General features: G+C 42.2%; 1 protein-coding gene across 1 annotated transcript in view; it reads left to right on the top strand.

Moving 5' to 3' along the window:
* BFSP2 (beaded filament structural protein 2) overlaps window positions 1-13,062 on the top strand; it is a 36,116-nt gene extending 23,054 nt beyond the window's left edge. Inside the window, exons 4-6 of the mRNA XM_050939716.1 lie at window positions 3,572-3,733; window positions 11,549-11,680; window positions 12,811-13,062. Coding sequence (XP_050795673.1) covers window positions 3,572-3,733; window positions 11,549-11,680; window positions 12,811-13,062 — 546 coding nt within the window. The remainder of the gene's footprint in view (window positions 1-3,571; window positions 3,734-11,548; window positions 11,681-12,810) is intronic.
* The last annotated feature ends 8,572 nt before the right edge of the window (window positions 13,063-21,634 follow it).

Here is a 21,634-nt window from a genome sequence, read left to right on the forward strand (position 1 = left end):
TTGACTTAAGCAAGAATTGCATTAGTGAAGATTAGTCATACCAGTAAAGGCTTCAGCATCTAACCCCAAGTACAGGGGCAGCTCTAGGTATTTTGCTGCCCCAAGCACTGCAGGCAGGCTGTCTTCAGCGGCTTGCCTGCGGGAGGTCCCCTGTCCCGCGGATTCGGCGGCAAGCCTGTGGGAGGTCCACCGAAGCCGTGGGACCAGCGGACCCTTCGCAGGCATGCCGCCAAAGGTAACCTGCCTGCCACCCTCGCGGTGACCGGCAGAGCGCCCCCCGTGGCTTGCCGCCCCAGGCACATGCTTGGCGTGCTGGTGCCTGGAGCCACCCCTGCCCAAGTAAGCACCGTCAATGACAGAAAACAAATTGCAGAATTACCACAAGGCCCATTTAAGGGCAATGCATAGTTGTGCTGCCCAGGAAACAGAACAGGGAGCAAACTGTGACTCAAGAGAATCAGAATTCAGTACTTGCATTCTCCTTGTTCCACTAGGGAAGTAAGCTGGACCAGCCCTATACCTAATTGTAGATTGCTTCCCCATCCACACTGGTACAGCTGTGCCAAACCAAGGCTCCACTCACTCCCTATCTACGTGTGGCGGGAAGGGAAGGGAGTTGGGCTGTCAAGCAATTAAAAAAATTTGATCATGATTAATTGCACTGTTAAACAATAATAGAATACCATTTATTTAAATATTTTTGGATGCTTTCAACATTTTCAAATATATTGATTTCAGTTACAATACAGAATACAAAGTGTACAGTGCTCACTTTATATTTATTACAAATATTTGCACTGTAAAAAGAAATAGTATTTTCATCATCTACGAATACCGTAGTGCAATCTCTTTATCATGAAAGTTGAACTTACAAATGTAGAATTATGTACAAAAAATAACTGCACTCAAAAACAAAACAAAGTCAAATGTTAGAGCCTACAAGTCCACTCAGTCCTACTTCTTGTTCAGCTAGTTGCTGAAAAAAAACAAGTTTGTTTACATTTACTGGGAGATAATGCTGCCAGCTTCTTATTTACAATGTCACCTGAAAGTGAGAACAAGCATTTCAATGGCACTTTCGTAGCCAGCACTGCAAGATATTTACGTGCCAGATATGCTAAACATTCATATGCCCCTTCATGCTACAGCCACCATTCCAGAGGACATGCTTCCATGCTGACGACACTCATTAAAAAAATAATGTGTTAATTAAATTAGTGACTGAACTCTTTGGGAGAAACTGTATGTCTCCTGCTCTGTTTTACCCGCATTCTGCCATATATTTTATGTTATAGCAGTCTCAGATGATGACCTGGCACGTGTTTGTTTTAAGAACACTTTAACTGCAGATCTGACAAAAAGCAAAGAAGATACCAATGTGAGATTTCTAAAGATAGCTACAGCACTTGACCCAAGGTTTAGGAACCTGAAAGACAAGGTGTGGAACATGCTTTCAGAAGTCTTAAAAGAACAACACTCAGATGCGGAAATTACACCAAAAAAGAAAATCAACCTTCTGTTGGTGGCATCTGACTCAGATGATGAAAATGAACATGTGTCAGTCCGAACTGCTTTGGATCATTATTGAGCAGAACCCATCATCAGCATGGATGCATGTCCTCTGGATTGGTGGTTGAAGTGTGAAGGGACATATGAATCTACAGCACATCTGGCATGTAAATACCTTGCAATGCCGGCTATAAAAGTGCCATGCAAATACCTGTTCTCACTTTCAGGTGACACTGTAAACAAGAAGTGGGCAGCATTATCTCCCAGTAAATGTAACAAACTTGTTTGTCTGAGCAATTGGCTGAACAAGAAGTAGGACTGAGTTTACTTGTAAGCTCTAAAGTTTTACGTTGTTTTGTTTCTGAGTGCAGTTACTTAACAATAACAAAAATCTACCTTTGTAATTTGCACTTTCACAATAAAGAGATTGCACTACAATACTTGTATGAGGTGAATTGAAAAATACTATTTCTTTTATCATTTTTACAGTGCAAATATTTGTAATAAAAAATAACACTATAAAGTGAGCACTGTACACTTTGTACTCCGTGTTGTAACTGAAATCAATATATTTGAAAATGCTAAAGTCATATAATTGTATTAATTGAAATGCAATATTTAATATGTAATACGATTCTATTGTTTAACAGTGCGATTAAAATGGTGATTAATCGCAATTCATTTTTTTAATCAAGATTAAGTTTTTTGCATTAATCGTGTGAGTTAACTGCGATTAATCAACAGCCCTAGAAGGGAGTAGAGGCTCTGCAGCAACAGTTATCTTTCTGTACCCAGAATGGCAATGTGGGTAGCTCACACAGAGAAGTAAGGTTGTGACATATGCTCCATTATTTACTAATGCAGGCACATAAGACAGGTCACAAAAGAACCCACAGTAAGTACTTGATCTGCACATGGAAATATCATCACAGGAAACTGTTGAACAGAATGATTATATCAAAGGAGCACATTTTTAAAGGGACCTCAACCCAGCCCCCATTTTTGCATGAACATTTTTACATACCCTCGCCCACATATATTCTCAGCACTGTCATCACTTGTAGGTGATATTGTTTACAGACCAATTATCAGGCCCCTTTACACTGTTCTAGCAGTTCTAGCAGGAAATGGTATATGTAAATAGGGTGGTGTAACAGGGACTATAATTCAGGCCTACATGTGCAAACCTCATTTGTTTTTCTGCCCATACAAATGACAGCGCTCAAAATATTTGTACAAGCATTTGTAAAAGAGTTGGCCTGAATTTGGACTGTAGAAAATAAATGTTAAATAATGGGCCTGGTACCAGCCATTTAAATAGTTTTTCTCAAGCAGAGATGAACAGACACTTTTCCAGGAAGTTTTATTCTTTTTATATCCCAGCCTCACATCCAAGAAGCATGCAGATCCTCTGAACTGAGACAGCAAACTTATACATACATACACATACACACACATGCTTATACAGAGACAGGTTTCAGTTGTGGGCTGTGCTATACTCTTGGGAAGGATTCTAAAGGTGCCTGTAACACACCATACATAGGAAATCATATGAAAGAATTGATTAAAAGAATATCCCCTTCAGAGAGAAGGATAGACAACAGGCCTCTAGACAATGGGCCTGCTTCTCCACTGCCTTGCACCTTATATATAGGGTGACCAGATGTCCCGATTTTATAGGGACAGTCCTGATATTTGGGGCTTTTTCTTATATAGGGTCCTATTACCCCCAATCCCCTGTCCTGATTTTTCACACTTGCTATCTGGTCACCCTACTTATATAGTCATTTACTCCTGTGCACTCTACCAAAACAGAATGACAGTGTTTTACACTCACATTGCATTCACTTTGCAAACGTGTAAATGACCACAAAAGGTGCAAGGTAATGGAAAATCAGATCTTTTAAGTAGTTTGCAATAGCCCCAACAAGAGCTAAAGTTTAAATAATGGCTTTGTAGATGTGTGTGCATCACACTAAGACAACTAAATTGCACCATAAGTGCTCCTTAGTATCCTCTAAAACCAGAACTGACCACTGACCCTTTTTCTTGTTTTTTTCAGGATGTGAAGATGTTATACAATCAGCTTGCTGGATCACAGCTGGAAGAACTGGAAGCTCCTATTGGAACTGGCCTGGATAACATACTGGAAAAAATCAGAATTCACTGGGAGAAGGATATAGAGAAAAATCGTGTTGAGACAGGTGCCTTGCTTCATACCAAGGTAGGCACCTACAGTGTTCTCTAGAGCTGTCTCCAACACGAAGGAAAAACATATATTTTTCTAGTCCCCTGGGGTAATCATTAAAATATATTTTTTTGAAACAAAGAATGATGATAGCCTAAGGAACCTCGATCCAGCTTCATCCCAAGAAGCATTCATGCAAATCCACTGACTTCGTTAGGGTTGACAGATGTAACTGAGGGTGGAAATTGGGCCTATTTATATCGTTTTTAAAACATTGGTGCTTTCATTGCAAAATAAGGGAGTCTATACACATTTTTGCTTTCCTATTATTTCCAGTGCAGAGATGCTAAAGCAGAAGATTAGTTCTCTACAGCAGTGTTTCTCAAACTGGGGTCCGCAAACCCCTGGGCAGGGACTTCAAGGGGTTCACAGGCCCAGCTGATCAGTTCTTCCCCCTCCCTCCCAGCGCTCCTACACACTGGGGAACAGCTGTTTCCCAGCTTGCAGGAGGCACTGGGAGGGAGAAGGAGGAGCGGGGACAGGGTGGAATCATGTCTGGGGCCGCTGGCCCTGCTGATCAGCTAGGGTTGCCAACCCTCCCAGTTTTGCCAGGAGTTTCCCGGAATCAGGCTCTATCTCCCAGAGGCTATTGAAGCCAAACTAGGAGATTTTAGGTGCTAAAAGTCTGGCTGTGCAGCGGAGCAAAGGCAGGCTCCCTGCCTATTCTGGCTCCACGCCACTCCTGGAAGCAGCCAGCACGTCCCTGCGCTCCTGGGGGGCAGGTGAGTGGGCAGGGGGTCTCCATGTGCTATCCCCACCCCGAACGCTGATTCCACAGCTCCCATTGGCCGGGAACTTCAGCCAATGAGAATGGCAGGGGCAGTGCCTGTTTGCAGGGGCAGCACCTGTGGGCAGGGGCAGTGCGCAGACACTCTCTGCTCTCCCCGTCCCCCCGCCACCTGCCTAGGAGCCACTGCCAAAGGGATGTGCTGGTTGCTTTTGGGAGCTGCCCGATGTAAGCACCGCCTGGCTGGAGCCCACACCCCACACAAACTCCCTCTCAGAGCCTGCATCCCCTTCAAACACCCCAACTCCCTGCCCCAGCCTGGTGAACGTGAGCAAGGGTTGGGGACAGCGAGCGACAGAGGGAGGGGGGATGGAGTGAGCGGGGGGCAGGAAGAGGTGGGGTGGGATCTTGGGTGAAGGGATGGAGTAGGGGCGGGGCCTAGGACTGAACAGGTGGGCTTGGGGGTCCCTGAAAAATTTTAAATCAAAATGGGGGTCCTCGGGTTGCTAAAGTTTGAGAACCACTGCTCCACAGGATTCAAGAATGAAATCTTTTGTCAGAAGCCACACTTTCTTGACTACTTGCTGAGGGGGTGGGGGGAATAAAAAGGTAAAGTTTAAGAAAAAACATGCATGACCAGTAAACATAGGCTAGCACCCAACATCCTAGCAAACGGATGGATTTGACTGCTGTCAACTAGGGATGACCATAACTGTGTGACATGATTTCACATACCAGGAGAGCCATTTATAGGGGTGGAGAGGAAACTTGTCCCCTAGGTTTGGCTTTACCTTCATCCCTGCTTAAAATTGTCTCTGTTTTGCTGTCCCCTCACTCTTCCGCTTCATGTACCATGTCTCAGCACACAGCCATCTTGCATACAATGCAACTAAAATCACTGACACGTATTGCAGCTTTTCCTCTGCTAAGATGAATCATGATTTTGGGGGGATGCACGTGGGGGAAACAGCTACCTTAGGTAAGTATTTTTTGCAGTATCAAGCTCAGTGCATAATCCTATGTTTTAACAGTCGTTTCACTCTCCACAGCACAGTAAAATCACTATTACAGCTGTGCTGCAGAAATACTTGGGAAAGACATAGTCCCCGTAAGGTTTATGATGCAGAGCTGCTACAAAAATGGAGGGTGCAAGAGGGGTGGGAGGGATAAGGAGGATAGCAAAATGAAAGGAAAGAGGAATCTGAGGTACAGTCTGTCTCTGTAAAAAGTATTTAAAGAATGTTACTAATTTATAAATAAGGAAGAAACATCCCGTGCGTGAGATTGAGCACTCATGGAAAAAAAAAAGGTGGGTGCCCCCATATCAGCACCTCTCCTGCCCCCCAGTACCTCCCGCCCATGGGCCTCGCAATCAGTGCCTTCCCTTATCCCCCAGCGCCTCCCACCCACCATGGATCAGCTGATCCGCGGCATGCAGGAGGCGTTGGGGTGGAGGAGCGAGTACAGGGCTTGCTCAGAGGAAGGGGCAGGATGGGGGTGGAAAGAGGCAGAGCAGGGGCGGGAAGAGGTGTGGGGGGGCCTTGGGAGAAGGGGTGGAGTGGGAGTGGGGCCTGCCAAGCTCCCTGTGTCCCCCCCACCCCCGCTTCCCTGAGTTATTTCCTGTGGCCGCTAAGCTCCCCTCACCCGCTCCTCTTCTCCCCAGTGCACCGTGTCTCTGCTCCTCTGCCTATCTCTAGGCACTTCCCGCTGCCAAACAGCTGTTTGGGGTGGAACACTGCTCAGCACATTAGAAAGTCAGCACCTATGATCCCTTGATTTCAACAATGACACCATGGTGATGGCGGTCATATAAGAACCTAGAAAGAGGAGTTTATCCAGGAGATTCATCAAATCCTTACACTTCAAATCTTGTTAAGCAAATCTTTCACAGAGCTGATATTATGTAGGCCAGATCTGCAGATGGCTTAAATTGGCTGAGCCCAACTGAAGTCAATGTCACTACATTGAATTATCTTTGTTGAGGATGTGGCCCACTACATGTTTTTAGGAGTGTGATAACTGCCTATGAGAAACCAATTTTTTCTGTCCCCTCTCCCTACTTCAAGAGGTCCTACTTATTCCTCATCCTCATATGGAAGTCAATCCTTTCACTCTTTCCTATTTAAAAAACAGAAATTTATTATAGCCTCTACTTCTAACAACCAGCACTTCAACTGTGCAGAGGTGTCACATGCAAAGGGGACTGTCGACACATACCTAACTTTTCATAGATTCAGAGATTCCAAGGCCAGAAGGGACCACTGTGATCCTCTAGACTGACCACCTGTGTAATACAGGCCATAAAACAGGGGTCTCAAACACGCAGCCCACAGAGTTATTTGCTGCAGCCTGCCAAGCTCCCTGTGCCCCCCCTCACTCCCCCGAGTTATTCCTGCAGCCGTCAAGCTCCCTTCACCCGCCCATCACCCCCCTCCCGCCCAGCGCGCCGTGTCCCTGCTCCTCTGCCTACCTCCAGGCACTTCCCGCCACCAAACAGCTGTTTGGTGGCACTTAGCGCTTTCCAGGAGGGAAGGGGGAGGAGTGGGAAACTGCGCACTCAGGGGAGGAGGCGGAGAAGACGTGGGGCGGGGATTTCGGGTAGGGGTTGCAATAGGGGCAGGGAGTGGCGGAGTTGAGGTGGGGACTTTGGGGAAAGGGTTAGAATGGGGGGGGGGATGTGGTGGGAAGAGGCGGGGCAGGGGCAGGACCTCATGGAAGGGGTGGAGTGGGGGTGGCCCCAGGGCAGTGGCATCAATGATGTGGCCCTCGGGCCAATGTAGTAGTCCTCATGTGGCCCTCATGGTCATTTGAGTTTGAGATCCCTGCCATAGAACTACCCCAATATAATTCCCAGAGCAGATCTTTTAGAAAAACATCCAATCCTGGGTAAACTGTTACAATTTTTAATTTCTCTCCCCATTAAAAATGTATGCCTTATTCCAGTCTGAATTTGTCTAGCTTCAACTTCCAGTCATTGGATCATTATTAAATATTTGTTCCCCATGTAGATGCTTATAGACTGTAATCAAGTCAACCCTTCTCTTTGTTAAACTAAACAGATTGAGTTCCTTGAGTCTATCATTATAAGGCATATTTTCTAATCCTTTAATTATTCTTATGGCTCATCTCTGAAGCCTTTCCAATTTATCAACATCCTTCTTGAATTGTGGGAACCAGAAACGTACACAGTATTTCAGCAGCAGTCTCACCATTGCCAAATATACAAGTAAAATATCTCTATTCCTACTCAAGATTCCCATTTATGCATCCCAGGATCGCATTAGCTCTTTGATCATGGTGTCACACTGGGACCTCATGTTCAGCTGATTACCCAGCACGTTTCCCAAATCTTTTTTCAGTCACTACATCCCAGGATAGAATCCCACATTCTGTAAGTATGACCTACATTCTTTGTTCTTAGATGTATACACTTACATTTAGACAGGTTAAAATGTATATTGTTTGCTTGCGCCCAGTTTACCACTCTCCCAATTTTTGCATCATCTGCAAATTTTATCAGCAATGACCTTATGTTTTCTTCTAGGTCACTAATAAAAATATTAAATAGCAAATGTATTGTTAGAGAGTTGCTTAAACCCTGAAACATGAGGTTTCAATATCTCTTCCAGAATTTGTCAGCAGTAACTATAACAACTCTTGTTATCATGTAAATGTCCAATCTCCTTTTGAATTGTGCTAAATTCTTAGCCTCAATAACATCCTGTGGCAGCAGGTTCCATTGTCTCATTGTTCATTGTGTGAATAAGTATTTCCTTTTATCAATTCTGAATTTGCCACCTTTCTATTTCATTGAATTCAATGAATGAATTAGTTATGAAAAAGAAAGATCAACCTACCTTATCTGTACAATTCATTATTTTAATATACTTTTAACATGCCCCCTCTTCTTGTATCTCCTTTCTAAAATAAACAATCCCACTCTTTTCAATCACTGTTCACATGAGAATTTTCCCAGACCGAAATAATTTTCATTGCCCTTCTCTGAATTCCCTTTAATTCTACAATCTCTCTTTAGAGATGGGGTGACGAGTACTGCACACAGTTATTTAGATGAGACTACACCTTTGATTTATATATAACATCATTACAATATGTCCTGTATTATTCTACATGCATCCTAACATTTGTTTTGCTTTTTTGACCACAGCTGCATATCGGGTCAGATTTGCAAAAGTATTTATGCACGTAAAGATGTCAATAAGCACTTAGTGGGATTTTCAAATGTGCCACAGATGCCCAAACATCTTTAAAAATCTGTCTCAATGTGCAGCTGAAGTCTTCACTGACTTGTCTACATGATGCTCAAATTCCTATCCTGAACTGCTAGTTAATTTAGATCCTAAAACGGTATACAAGCTTTTTAAATATTTCCCTCCAAATGCACTACTTTGCCATTTATCAACATTGAACATCATTTACCACCATGTTGCTCATTCACCGAGCTTGGTTAGGTGCCTCTGAAGTTCCTCACTAATCTAAAAAACTGTGTCACCTGCCAAACTGGCCATCTCCTCTTCACCAGGGGCGGCTCTAGGTATTTTGCCGCCCCAAGCACGGCAGGCAGGCTGCCTTCAGCAGCTTGCCTATGGGAAGTCCCTGGTCCCGCGGATTCGGCGGCACGCCTGCGGGAGGTCCGCCGAAGCTGCGGGACCAGCAGACAAAGGTAACCTGCCTGACGCCCTCGTGGCGACCGGCAGAGCGCCCCCCGTGACTTGCCGCCCCAGGCACGCGCTTGGCGTGCTGGTGCCTGGAGCCACCCTGGCTCTTCACATACACCGCTCTCAAGATTATTAACAACATGGGACCTTGTATAGAACCTTGAGGCACCCCGCTGTTAGACTTTTGTCATAACTGACCATTTAATGCTATCTTTGTTTCCTATTAGCTAGTTTACCTGTCACCACCTCTAGTTTCTTTAATAGCCTCCTATGAGACACCTTGTGAAAGATCTTTTGAAAGTCTACATAAATCACGATTTTGTCCACTACATTATTGACATGTTCAAAGAATTCTAAGAGATTAGCGAGACATGATTTCCCTTTGCAGAAACTATGCTGATTAGACTATCAGCTCTATCATTGTCTTCCAGATATTTCATTATTCTATTTTAATCATTTCAGTTATTTTAATTCTATGAAAAACAAATTAAGTCAGCTTCCAGACTCCTGAACAGTGCACAATGCAGAGCAATAGCACAGACTGTCCTAAAATCAAACAGTTCTCTAGGAACTTCAAAAATATAGCACCATGCACTTAGAAAGAAATCTTGCCCTGTCCCTCGCTTGCCCAAATGCCTCCAGGGCACAAGGAATTTGGTGTACGCTCTCCACCCGGGACAACTGCACAAGTGCAGGAAGAATAGAAGCAGGAGGACACAAAATTAAACAGATCAGGTTTAGTGTCAGATTATGCGTGGCCCTTGTGCTGATGCCCAGTGGCGAGAACACAAGGATACCTCCCTCCTTCGTGTACCTCATAAAAGGGATAAGGAGATTTGCTGTCCCTGAAGAAGCATAGGGATGGCTCTCTGTATGCATCCCTGGAAGTGCAAATTATTCCACAGGGATACAATCTCCTCCAAAACTACCTGATGAACTCCTGGTGTATCTCTTGGAGGCACAATCCCTCCCTAAAATGCCTCTGGGCAACGTGTGTCTGCACCATCTGCTACTCATGACTATGTCTAATATAGGCACAATCTAGTCAGAGCAAAATTCACTCCTTTACAGTGCAGCACAATGCATTACTTAAGTACTGTTTTGAGAGCTTAATTGGGATTTAAATGGTGCACGTGTCTTTGCTGACCTTCTGCACATGGAAGAATTTCACCCATATGGACTAAGATACGTTTTTAAATTTCATTACAAGTGAGATAATCAGAGTCAAATCCTGTAACAAATAAGTTGAGCTATTGGTATTTATGCATTCCCAATATTAGCATATGAAATTCCAGATCTATTTGAACGCTGTATTACCTTCATGGTAAAAGATTATGTGGTCAGAAAATAGGCCACAAAGTGGGATAGGGCTAGGCAGAGCATTCAGTGTGAACCCAAAGTACTCTACATAAACTAGTATTAAAAGTGACCTGAAAGGGAGGGGAAAATGGGGCCTGAATTCTTATTTTGGTTTTGAGATGTGAAAAAGAGGGCCTGAATGTTTGTTTTTCCCAAGAGAAAAGCTTTTTCCTACTTGTTTTTTCTGAGAAATATCAGGAAAATCAAGTCTTATGTTTGCTCAATGCAGACATGGAGATCTTTTGACCCTTGACCTTTCCCAGTCCTGAACAAGAGCTGTGTATGGCTGGAAAGCTTGTGTCTTTCACCAACAAAAGTTGGTCTAATGAAAGATTATCCATGTTGTCTCTCCCTTACTAAAAGAGGCAGTTATGTTTAATCTTTCATAAAAAGTATTTTCCTTTGTCTATTTCTAGGGAGTTTGAGTTAAATAGGTGTTAAAATATATATATAAAGTATGAAATTATCTGAATAATAATTTCCCCTCTTCATTAATCAGGTTTTACTTCATTGGTCTTGATGTCGTAATCTTATTAATTCCTCAGTTTTCCATGACTCCTACAATCTTCCATAAAAACAAAAACAAACAAACAAAAACTGAGAAGAAAAGATGTGGATTTCTAATATAAAATGAAATGGGGAAAAAATAGTCAAAGTTTTCTTGAAAAAAAAACCCTCAAAACTTTCATTATAATACATCATAAAGAGAAAAAAGTGCAGAACCTCATTTTTCTCTTTGCAGGCACATTATCTGCATGAACATTAAGCAGCACACTGATGGGACTATTTGTATGTATTCTTGGATACATTGTATACATAGACCAATTTTACAATACGTATACAGAAAATGTGGTGGTTATGTTCTTAAAAATATCCAAAATTGTTAAAGGAACTGAAAATATAAATGACAAATTTAAAATCAGAGTAGCCACAAATTGCAAAAGACTACTTTCATTATGGGATGGGAGGAATGTAAATTATTATTATTAAAGCATTTTTTGACTGACAACTATTACCTGTTGTCAGCAAACCACAGAAACAGCACCTGCTGTACAAACCCAAGAGGAAGAACTGGTGGAATCCCTGAGAACAGAGTTTCATGAAACAGCTTGCAAAATACAGAGTCTGCAAGCAGAGACTGAATCTTTAAGAACTTTGGTAAGTAGCTATCGATTTAGAACTGGTGTATACTCACTGGAATATACTCAGTAAAATGCAGTGTGCTTTTCTGGGGCATATCTCATCTTGATGTGCCTAGTGGGAATAAGTCCCTATACATCCGCACTCTCATTGATTAAACTGGTAGTGTGGGTGCCCAGCACTTATGAAAATCAGGCTCTGAAATTTTATCCCTCAACACTTTCATTCATTAACATTTGTAAACCTCATTGAGATTACTGGGTACATAGTGTTATATAGCACAAGGTATATTAAGCAAATTTTAGTGCCTTTTAACTAGATAGACAAGCAGTTTACAAATTTTTTGAGCTGAGCACACCCTTTGAGTTACAATTTTTGTTGCACCCGCACAACTCAGATAAAAATAGATACATAAAGTATGCTTGATAGCCCACTCATAAACCTAACAGAGGCCTGAACACAAAATAAATTACCTACGCCTGTTAAGTTTCAAATACACAGATACTTAGCAATGGCACAGCCAAGGCTTCCTCAGCAGCAGGCTGCTTCTACGTTGCAGCCAAGCAGTGCTGCTAGAGCAAGGCCAATACCTGCCCCTCTGCCCCTCACCTCTTGGGTTTTCAGAGTGGGGGAATGCGCATGAGAAGGTCTCTGGGGGTGGAGCCAGTGCTGGGCATGGAGGCTGCCACAAGCAGAAATCTGCACAGCTGCAGCGGATGTTGAACCTGACCCACAGGCTGGGTGGCCCACTGAGGTGGGTCGGGGGTGGTGGTGGAGGTAATGCTCCCTTCCCACCCCCTCTCGGGGCTGTACCAGGCCCTGCTGTGTGGGGCTGGCACAAGCCACCTCACCCTTCCTCAAAGTTCTTCCATGCTCCTGTAGGAGGGGCAAGCCCCACAGTTTGAAAAAGTCTGAGATAGCCTCAGACAAAGCACTTTATCAGTCCACATTGCCACAATGCACAAATACAATACAAATATCTAATGAACAGAACGCCCAGTATATTTCAGCAGATTCAAATGCAAAGGATTAGGGCAGTTTCAAATTTCCCACACATACTATTCACTGAGGCCTAGCTGAAATACTACTATAAAGATTATCAGAAGTCATGACTCTGTTCTGAGTGTTATAATTACTGTTTCATGTAGAAAAGGGGTCTGGAGAACTCCTTGTATGATGCTAAGCACTGGCATGACATTGAACTTCAGAACCTAGGCTCTGTTATTACCAAACTAGAGGCAGAGGTGCGAGAAATCAGAGCAGAAACCGAGCAGCAGCAGAGGGATCGTGAAACTCTGCTGTCCAACAAAATACAGCTGGAGAAGGATATTGCTGCATATCACTGTCTTCTGGATGCAGAAGAAAGAAGGTATTTCTTTTTAAAATGGAGAGTGTCATGAACAGAGAGCTTGTGAATAAGATGAATAATAACCTTGTGCACTGTGGGATATGCGCTGAGATCCCCTGAGACAACAGAACTGGAATGGGCCACTGAGCAGTGGCATAGGTGGCTAGATTTGAAGAACGTGTACAGGGGGATGTACACCTCAAGTCCAACTCTGTATAGGCTCCTCGTGCTTTGCATTAGATGCCAGTAGTGTGAGAGCAGGGCAGGGGAGGAATAGACCAGGGCCAGTGGATCAACGAGCCTTCATTTCCCAAAACACTGAGACATAAGAGATAAAGAAGCTATTACAGCCTCAAAGCTACATTAACTGCTGTAAAGCAGTTGTGCTGCTGCTTCATATGTTGGGAACATGATTCCCTTCCTTAGGCACCCCTCCCACCCAGTATAAAGACCAGTCACTCAGGCTGGGCTCTTGGGGAAGGCCTCATCCTCCTACAGAACAGAAAACATGATTTAGGCCACGATCCAGTAAAATACTTGAACACATTTACTTTTAAGCACAGCTTGTCCCATTGAAATCAATAGGATCATTCACGTGCTTAAAAGTCAGCACCAGCTTACATACTTTGCTAGACAATGGCATAGCTACAATGGTGCAAGTGGTGCAGTCACTTCAGGGCCCACAAAGCTGTGGGGGCCCAAATAGACTGAGTAGCGCTATAGCACTTTATTTGGTACACAGAGTCTCAACACTACTCACTCAAATTTGGCCCTGTCAGACATAGGCGCAGCCAGGCCAAATTTGAGTGGCACTGCAACAAGACATGCAGGGTTGCAGTGCTGTTCAGGTTTGGCCCAGTTGCCCTTCTGTCATGACAGAGGACAGCCAGGCCACATTTAGTGACCTTGCAACTTGGTACATGGGGTCGCTGGAAGTACCACTCAGATCTGATCCAGCCACAACTCCATCATGACAGAGGGGCAGTTGGAGCAAACCAACTCAGCACTGCAACTCCCATGTGCACTCTCACATTGTTGCCCATCACTCAAATTTGGCCTGTGTTGTGTGAGTGTGGGGTGCGTAATAGGAATGAGCAGAACCACTGGGACTGGGAGGAGCCACTCTAGCCCAGGAGAGGAACAGAGCACTGAGCCACAACAGTGCCAATGAGTGGACAGGAAAGTCCCAGGGGCAGTGGGTGACAGAGTGAGGTGTTGGTGGGCTGTGGGGTGAGCTGGGGAGTACCAGGATGAGGGGCTGGGGACAAGTGGACGATGGTGGGGTAAACTGTAGGGGGATTGGGGTATGTTGGGGGGGGTATGTTGGGGGCTGTGGCCCCCTAACCTTGTTTTGCACCAGGGTGATCTGGGCCTTAGTGATTAATGTTTCAACTATGTTCTAGTATTTATCAAGAAACATTTGTTTCTTCTAGTTGATTGTTTCTTGCTTTACCATCAAATACACCACATTTTCTATCACAGAAGAAAATACTGAATCAACAGATGGTTCAGAATACATGGATTATATTCTGCTCTCAACTGGTAACTGAGCACCCCTGCAATTCAGCAGAAGCACTTAAGCACATGCTTAGTTATAAGCATGTGCTTAAGTGCATTGCTGAACAGAGGCAAGCTTAAACACATGCTTAAATGCTTTGTTGAATTCAGGGGGGGGGGTCTAAGCTGAATTTGGCCCACTATCTATAGCTTTTGTGGAGAAAAACAATCCATTATTTTTCTTTGAACACTTTTCCTCTGGAGAAAAAAATCTCAATTCATTTAAAATGTTTTGGGGTTTGCTTCTGGAAGATCTCTAATCATCAGAATTAGCTACAGATCCTACAAGAACCCATCTCCTCCCCTCCCTCACATTCCAAATCCAAGTTTTCTGTCAACAGGCCCTCATTAAAATGGCTTGCTTTTCAGACAGCATAATCTCCTGCCTAATAAAAAACACCTTGGTGCTAGTAAGTCAGGTCTTGATCCTCCATAAATAGAAGACCCAATGTCACAGCTGTAATTGGCTTCTGAGTGGATTGTAGGATAGAAACAAGGGGAGCACATGCACCATGTGAAAATGCTGAAGAAAGTAAAAGATATATAAATAGCTGGGTGCTGGAAATTAAATTTCTACTGATTTTCATTCCAAGTTTTGTGGAAAAGTGTTGAAACATACATTGAAATCGCCTATATACACTAATCATCAGAATGCCCAGTATCAGCTACTGCACAGAACCTACCTACTGTCTTATAAAAAATATAATGGAGCAAACTGATCATGATAAATGTAAGTACTGCAATTCTGTTCTAGGGTCTTTCAAACAAATGTGGTTGGATTGTACATTCAAACAGCTAACTACGTCCATAACTCTGCAGGATGCTTGTAATGATCTTCCAACTTAAAAAAAGGATTCACTCCTGTTTTCTTTTTAGAGTTGCAAGACTTTTTATTGCAGCCTAGTGATTAATTCCCATATTTCTTTGGGGTGAAATTCACCTATGTGCAGAGAGCCGGAAAGAGGCCTGTACATGTCTGAAGTGCCACTTCAGTCCTTAGACAAAGGGGACTTAAATAGTCTACAGACCTTATTCTGGCCCTCTGAACAGAGGAGAATTTCACTTGTGTGAGGGGAGACGTGTGGGAGTGAAGACAGAGAAAAAAGCCTGAGCCACAAAGTTTGGATGGAGAATTAAATTTCAGTAAAGTTACATGTGTGTTGGGTGTGCATTTTGGTCCATGATGATCTCTAATGAATACACATATTACCTTTCATGATCCAAATCTTCAAAAGTGCTTATATATAAATGAAAATGCTTTACATATTAATACATTTAAAAAAGATTAATGTATAGCAATTGTACAATTTTAATAATAATCAAAATGTTCTCAAAGAGTTGGAATAAAATTATTGATGAAATTCAGCCCTGTGCAGAGAGCAAGCACAAGGCATATATGCCACCACCATGCACTGAAGTGATGCACAAACTTTAAGATGATCGTCTGTGAAGGGGTAAATTTCACTCATTGTGAGATAAATTAATACACTAAGCAAAACTGTGTTTTCAGTTACATTGATGTAACCCTACTGAAGCCAATGGAATTTCACCAGTGGATGGGAAAGTAGAATTTGGTCCAACAATTTTCCCTTTCCTCTTATTACTTGCTCTAATCAGCAAATTTTTTTTTTAACTTTCAGCTGATTCTGAAATTCCCTGTCCACAGAAGACAATGTTGAAATTCAAAGCAAAAGATGATGTCACTGACAAAAATGTTTGTGGAAACCACAAACCCATCAAAGCAGCCTGCTTTATTCAGTCTGATTTAACATTCTAAGTAAGTTGCAGCTTGAACAACTTTATTAGAGTCGCTTCCTCATGTGAGTGCTTTGCTTACAGATTTCAAGTTAGCCATGTTGTTAAAACTATAATAATAAATAAAATAATTAATTGTAATTGTTTGATTTTTTTAAATCATTCTCCAATACTTGTCAGTGCTACTAAAAGGTACTAGATTAACAGCAAAGGTCCTTTTTTATTCACAAAGTTTATTAATCTCTTTTTGCAATACAAATACTGTATTATTAGACCATTCACCAACTATGCAAATAGCGAAAAATGTATTTTTACTGCAGTGAATGGAAACTGCAGGTTTCCATGTTGCTTTACAAGAACTTTGGCTCATTAGTGTGATATGTAATTTGCACTAATAAACCTGAGGCTGATAAAGCATGAAATTAACTTGATGCAATTAGTTTTACAGTAGGTAAAACTTAGGCAGCAGCAATACAAGCTTTCCCACATCATCCTGAAAATGTACCTTAGTTTTCTTCCAGAGGAAACTTCTCCTAAGACAAAAGAAGGTAACTCATTTTCAATGCCCCTTCAATCTTTGGCCTTTCTGCTAACAAGAGTGGTAATTAGTGCAAGTGTGGTGGTATGTTTTGTGATATGACCACCTTGCAGCAATTGGGCCTAGATCACTAACTTTTCTCATATGCCACTAGTCAATTGCAGTGACTGACCTGGAGCATATCTGAACTGGATTTTGCAGTAAAGCAATCTGCATACTATTGCCAATCACCTCTACTATTTAGTCTTCCTTTTTATATTTTAATTTTCTCATTTTATTGTATTTGTAATATTGTTATATACTCTGTAAAATGTTCAATCAGTTACTATATAATCAGAGAAATATAAAACTTTGGCCCTACTCCTGCAAACTCTTATGCATACGATGAACTTTTATTTGTGAGAGTAATCCCTTCGTATGAGTAAAGCTAAACACATATGTGTTTGCTGGATTAGGGCTTTACAATATAAACAACAAGATAAGAAATAAATGCTTGGCATGTATCTGCTTCAGGATATTTTGATATGTCATTACATGAAATCAAAGGGTGCTAAGAAATAGGATACACATTCAAAGAGTCACAGTCTGAAGACATTTTTCTTTTTTTTAATTAAATATCAAACAAAAGGTACAAAGACCCTTAAATGGATGAGAATAAACAAATTAACTCTAGATTTATTATACTTCATCAGCAGTGATGCCAGCCTTAATACCCTGTTAATGTGCTTCTCTCAACACTGTCTTAACCTTTCCTCTACACCAACCCCCTAGGCATGCAACACCCTTCTTGAGATAGTCCATAAAACAACCTCTCCTCATTTAATCTCTCATTAAGACCCATTTCAATTGTGAGGCCCACAAGATTTGGTCAAGAAATGGCTAGATAGAGGAGTATATGGGAAATGACTTTATGCCTCATTAAACGCAACAAAAAAGAGCTTGTATGCATGGGCAGTGCATAAACCCCCTGTTCATGGAGGTTAGCCCCCCACTCCTTTCTGCCTGGGGCCTCGTCCTGCCCCTCTCTTGCCCATCAGGGCCAGAGGAGCCCAGAGCCCCACACCACAGCTGGAGGAACATGGGCTGGCCTGCCCAAGCCACCCTGAGCCCCGCCCAAACTGCCTCAAACTCCAGCCAAGCCTCCCTGCCCAAGGCTCAGCTACCCAGAGGAGCCCCAAGCACCAGCCATGGTCCCAGGGCCATGGCAGGGAGCGTTAGCTTCCCCAGCCTCCATTACATACTGCCCATGCTTGTATGTTGTATCCATTTCACGTGACATTTGTATATTCCTTTTCTTATTAAGAGTGTAAAATTTTTCAGAACGGGGACTGTGTCTTCCTATATGTTTGTACAGCACCTCAGAAATTGAGAGTGCTGCTACAGTATAAATAATTATACACAAACTGGTACACAGCAGACCAGATAGTGCGTCCACTGCTTGACTTAAAACAGATGTTGTCTGGGATTGGTTTCTTTTTGGCTTCAACAAATAACAGTACAGAAAACAGGCCTGGCATGAATCCTTAACATATAAGAGCTATCAAATAGGCCAGTTGTCAAGCAAAGACCAAGAGCCAATCAAAGTGGTTTGTCAACTTGAGATACAGTGAGTTTCCAGGATTGATAGATTCTCTCTGCAATATGAGGAAGAAGACTGAATTTACAAGTCACTTTTTCGTTTTCATATACCAGACTATTGCTAGGGCGAGAGTGGCAGTTGCCTTTTATGTGCTATAATTACAGTGAGCAGCTGGTTTAAATCATTAAATGAATAATCTATTGGCAGGAAGGGTACATCATACTGGTGCTACTAATTCTTGCAGCATTTCCTTGATGTTTCTAATGATGCTTCATTAATAGGTAAGAAAAGGCACTGTCAACTATCCTGATGTGAAACTATTTTTGTAAACTTCACTGTCAGAGATAATCCTTGTGAAATTATGAGTTTATACACATATTATGATAAGCAGGATCTTGGGTCTTCTACTTCCATTTATTTTAAGAGTTGAGTATTTTATGTGAAATAGGGAATCTTCCAAAGGTCTTTTTTCAGCGTGGGCTTGGATTTTAGGTTCAAATGATCTGGCATACCTTGGATCTGGTTTTGAACTGTAATGTAAAATATAAATTATTTTCCCAATAAGATTTTTTCTTTGGAATTGCAACAGTTGCTTGAAAGTGTGTGTTCTACCTTCCTTAACTTTAATACTTACAGTCAGGGTTCTCCCAGGTTTTTTTGTTGAACTTCCTGGGACCCTCTCTTCCCTTAGTAAAGACCAAGAGCTAATCAAAATAGTCTCCCAGATGTGTGCCATGTAGTATAACAGGCTCTTTTAAACAAAGTTATATCCTATGAAGCGCATTAGAAAACAGTTACTGTATTTCTGGACAAAACTGTCTGTAGTATTTTTTATGGTATTCATCACCAGAGTATCTGAGTGCCATACAAATAATAATGAATTATTCTCACAATACAAGTGGTTTATAGGGAATGTTTAGAGATGGGGAACTGAGGGCTCAGGCAAATTACAGGGAAAATTTTCAAAACTGGCTGCTGACTTTGGCTTCTTGAATGTCCGGGTCACAGCCCGGGTCACTTTTACCCCAACTCTCCATTCTAGCAACTGTTATGTTAGATAAAGACCTACATTTTTCAACCAGGATGTGTTTCAAACTGTTTTTTAAAGAATCATTATTTCCATTAACTTTCCCATTTTCAACTTTCCTTCTATTGCAGTTTCCAAAATATGGTCTAGTGTAAAATCCTGCTGTGTAAATCTGAGCACATCAGTGTTATCAGTGGATTGATTTTACAGTCTTTTACTAAAAAATAATGTTAAAAAATCCCTAGAAGACTTCAAACTATAATTGTGTAATTACCCTCCTCATAAAACTTTAGACCTTAACAAAACACATTTCTCCATCATTAAGTACATTCAGATAACTCTTGGCTAGGGGGAACAAGCAAGAAAACTTCTTCCTTCCAACTGTGAGGGTCTGAAATTGTATCAAACACCTAATAGCCAGAGGCTGATATGAAGGATGAAGCCCTCAAGCAGATTCAAATGACAACCCCTGGCAGGAATCCCAGTAAATTACTACTTCTGAACAGCTGTGAGGGACTTCACTAGGGCATTGCCCTTGGATCTTGCTAGTGCTCTGTCTTTCTGGTATTTTAGTTTGTTTGTTTTAAATAGACGCTGTCTAGTACATATAGTCCTCTGGCTAGTAGTTGTTATCTGGCAAAGTGTTCAAGCTCTATTTATTTTGTGCCTGTGATTTGGGAGTATCCAAGCAGTTTGCTAAGGTGGTATCACCATTTAACAAAGGGATGAGACGAAGACAGAAAGCCAAGGATGCAGAAAAAGTATGGTTTTATTGTTAAAACGCTGCAATAGGAGTCTCGAGATGGTAGTCTATTCTCAGTTCTTGCAGAGACTTTGGGTATATCTACACTGCAAAGAAAAATCTATGGCTGGCCCAAGACAGCCAACTTGAGCTCAGGCTATAGGCCTGTTTCATTGGTATATAGATTTCCAGGTTCAGGCTGGAACCTGGGGTCTAGGTCCTTGTGGGTAAGTCCAGTATATGACAGTAAAGCATAACCCATTCCATCCTAGCATCTAGGCCTCAACAGATTATGCCTCAGTAAAGCGGTGCTACTGTTTTCTTTGGTTTCTACTGAGTCAGTTCCAGATTTAGCAGCTGAAGCAGCTATCAGTACCATGTTCCTAACATGTATTAAATCTCTAATTGAGGACCATTCCACTGCTTTATGATATTGTGTTTGCAAGAGATGAATGACACAAAAGAAGCAGAGAGGCATCAGTTTCATATTAGCCCTGGTAACAGAGTGGTGGTGTTTATCAATAATTGCCAAATGATCTGCATTTCGGTATCTCAGGATCAGGTGCAGCACTTTCTTTAGTGGCAATATAGAAGACAATACCAGTTTATTTACCATGAAAGTTGAAGGAAAATGTGCTGCATGGAAACCGATTGACAGCTTGGATCATTTCACTGTTGAATCTGCAAGTCATTGCACAGTGCACTGCAGCATGTGCAAACTCACTATGAGTAAAAGTGAAAGTCATGCATTGGCACAAATAAGGTCAAGCAGCAGGTGTATTCCTCCACACTGAGCAGTTAAGTGTCAAGCCTCTTGCATAATCTCTCTCTTCCTTGTAAACAGACAAGGCCATAAGGGGATGGGGGAACACGCATGCACCTGGGGAGCAATGGACTTCAGGATGATCTAATAAGTTATTTAGCTATTTGTTCCCTGAATGGGCCTTACATCTGTCTACAAGACAGAAGTAATTTGGCAGCCTTTCAACAGTGCTCTCAATATCACATCAGATGCCCCAGTGCTCCCTTGTTCTGCTCATAACTTTTAACCTATACAACCCTCAGCACCTGCTCTGCACAGAATCAAGCCCTCTAAACTAAGCACACAGATTGTCACCACTAATAATATATAGAAATCTAAGAGCAGCATTGTATGATTCATATACGAGAATAACTTTGACAAGTCTTAGAAACTAGTTAGAAAGCCTCAGCAGCAATGGCGCTGTTACTTAATGTAAAGTTGGCAGCTAAGGGTGTAACAGCAAAGAATTTCACTGGGAAAGAGGAAGAGCTACTTGATCTCTGAGAGGGAGAGTGACACAGAAATAGCCTGTCAGCTTGACAATCTCCTGACTCTAAAAATGTAAGGATCTGATTCTTTGGCTTAAACCACAGCAAACTGTTAGCACAAGATTTTTTTAGACTA

This window comes from Gopherus flavomarginatus, chromosome 2 (genome assembly GCF_025201925.1).
Source record: "Gopherus flavomarginatus isolate rGopFla2 chromosome 2, rGopFla2.mat.asm, whole genome shotgun sequence".
In the NCBI taxonomy this organism is placed as follows: Eukaryota; Metazoa; Chordata; order Testudines; family Testudinidae; genus Gopherus; species Gopherus flavomarginatus.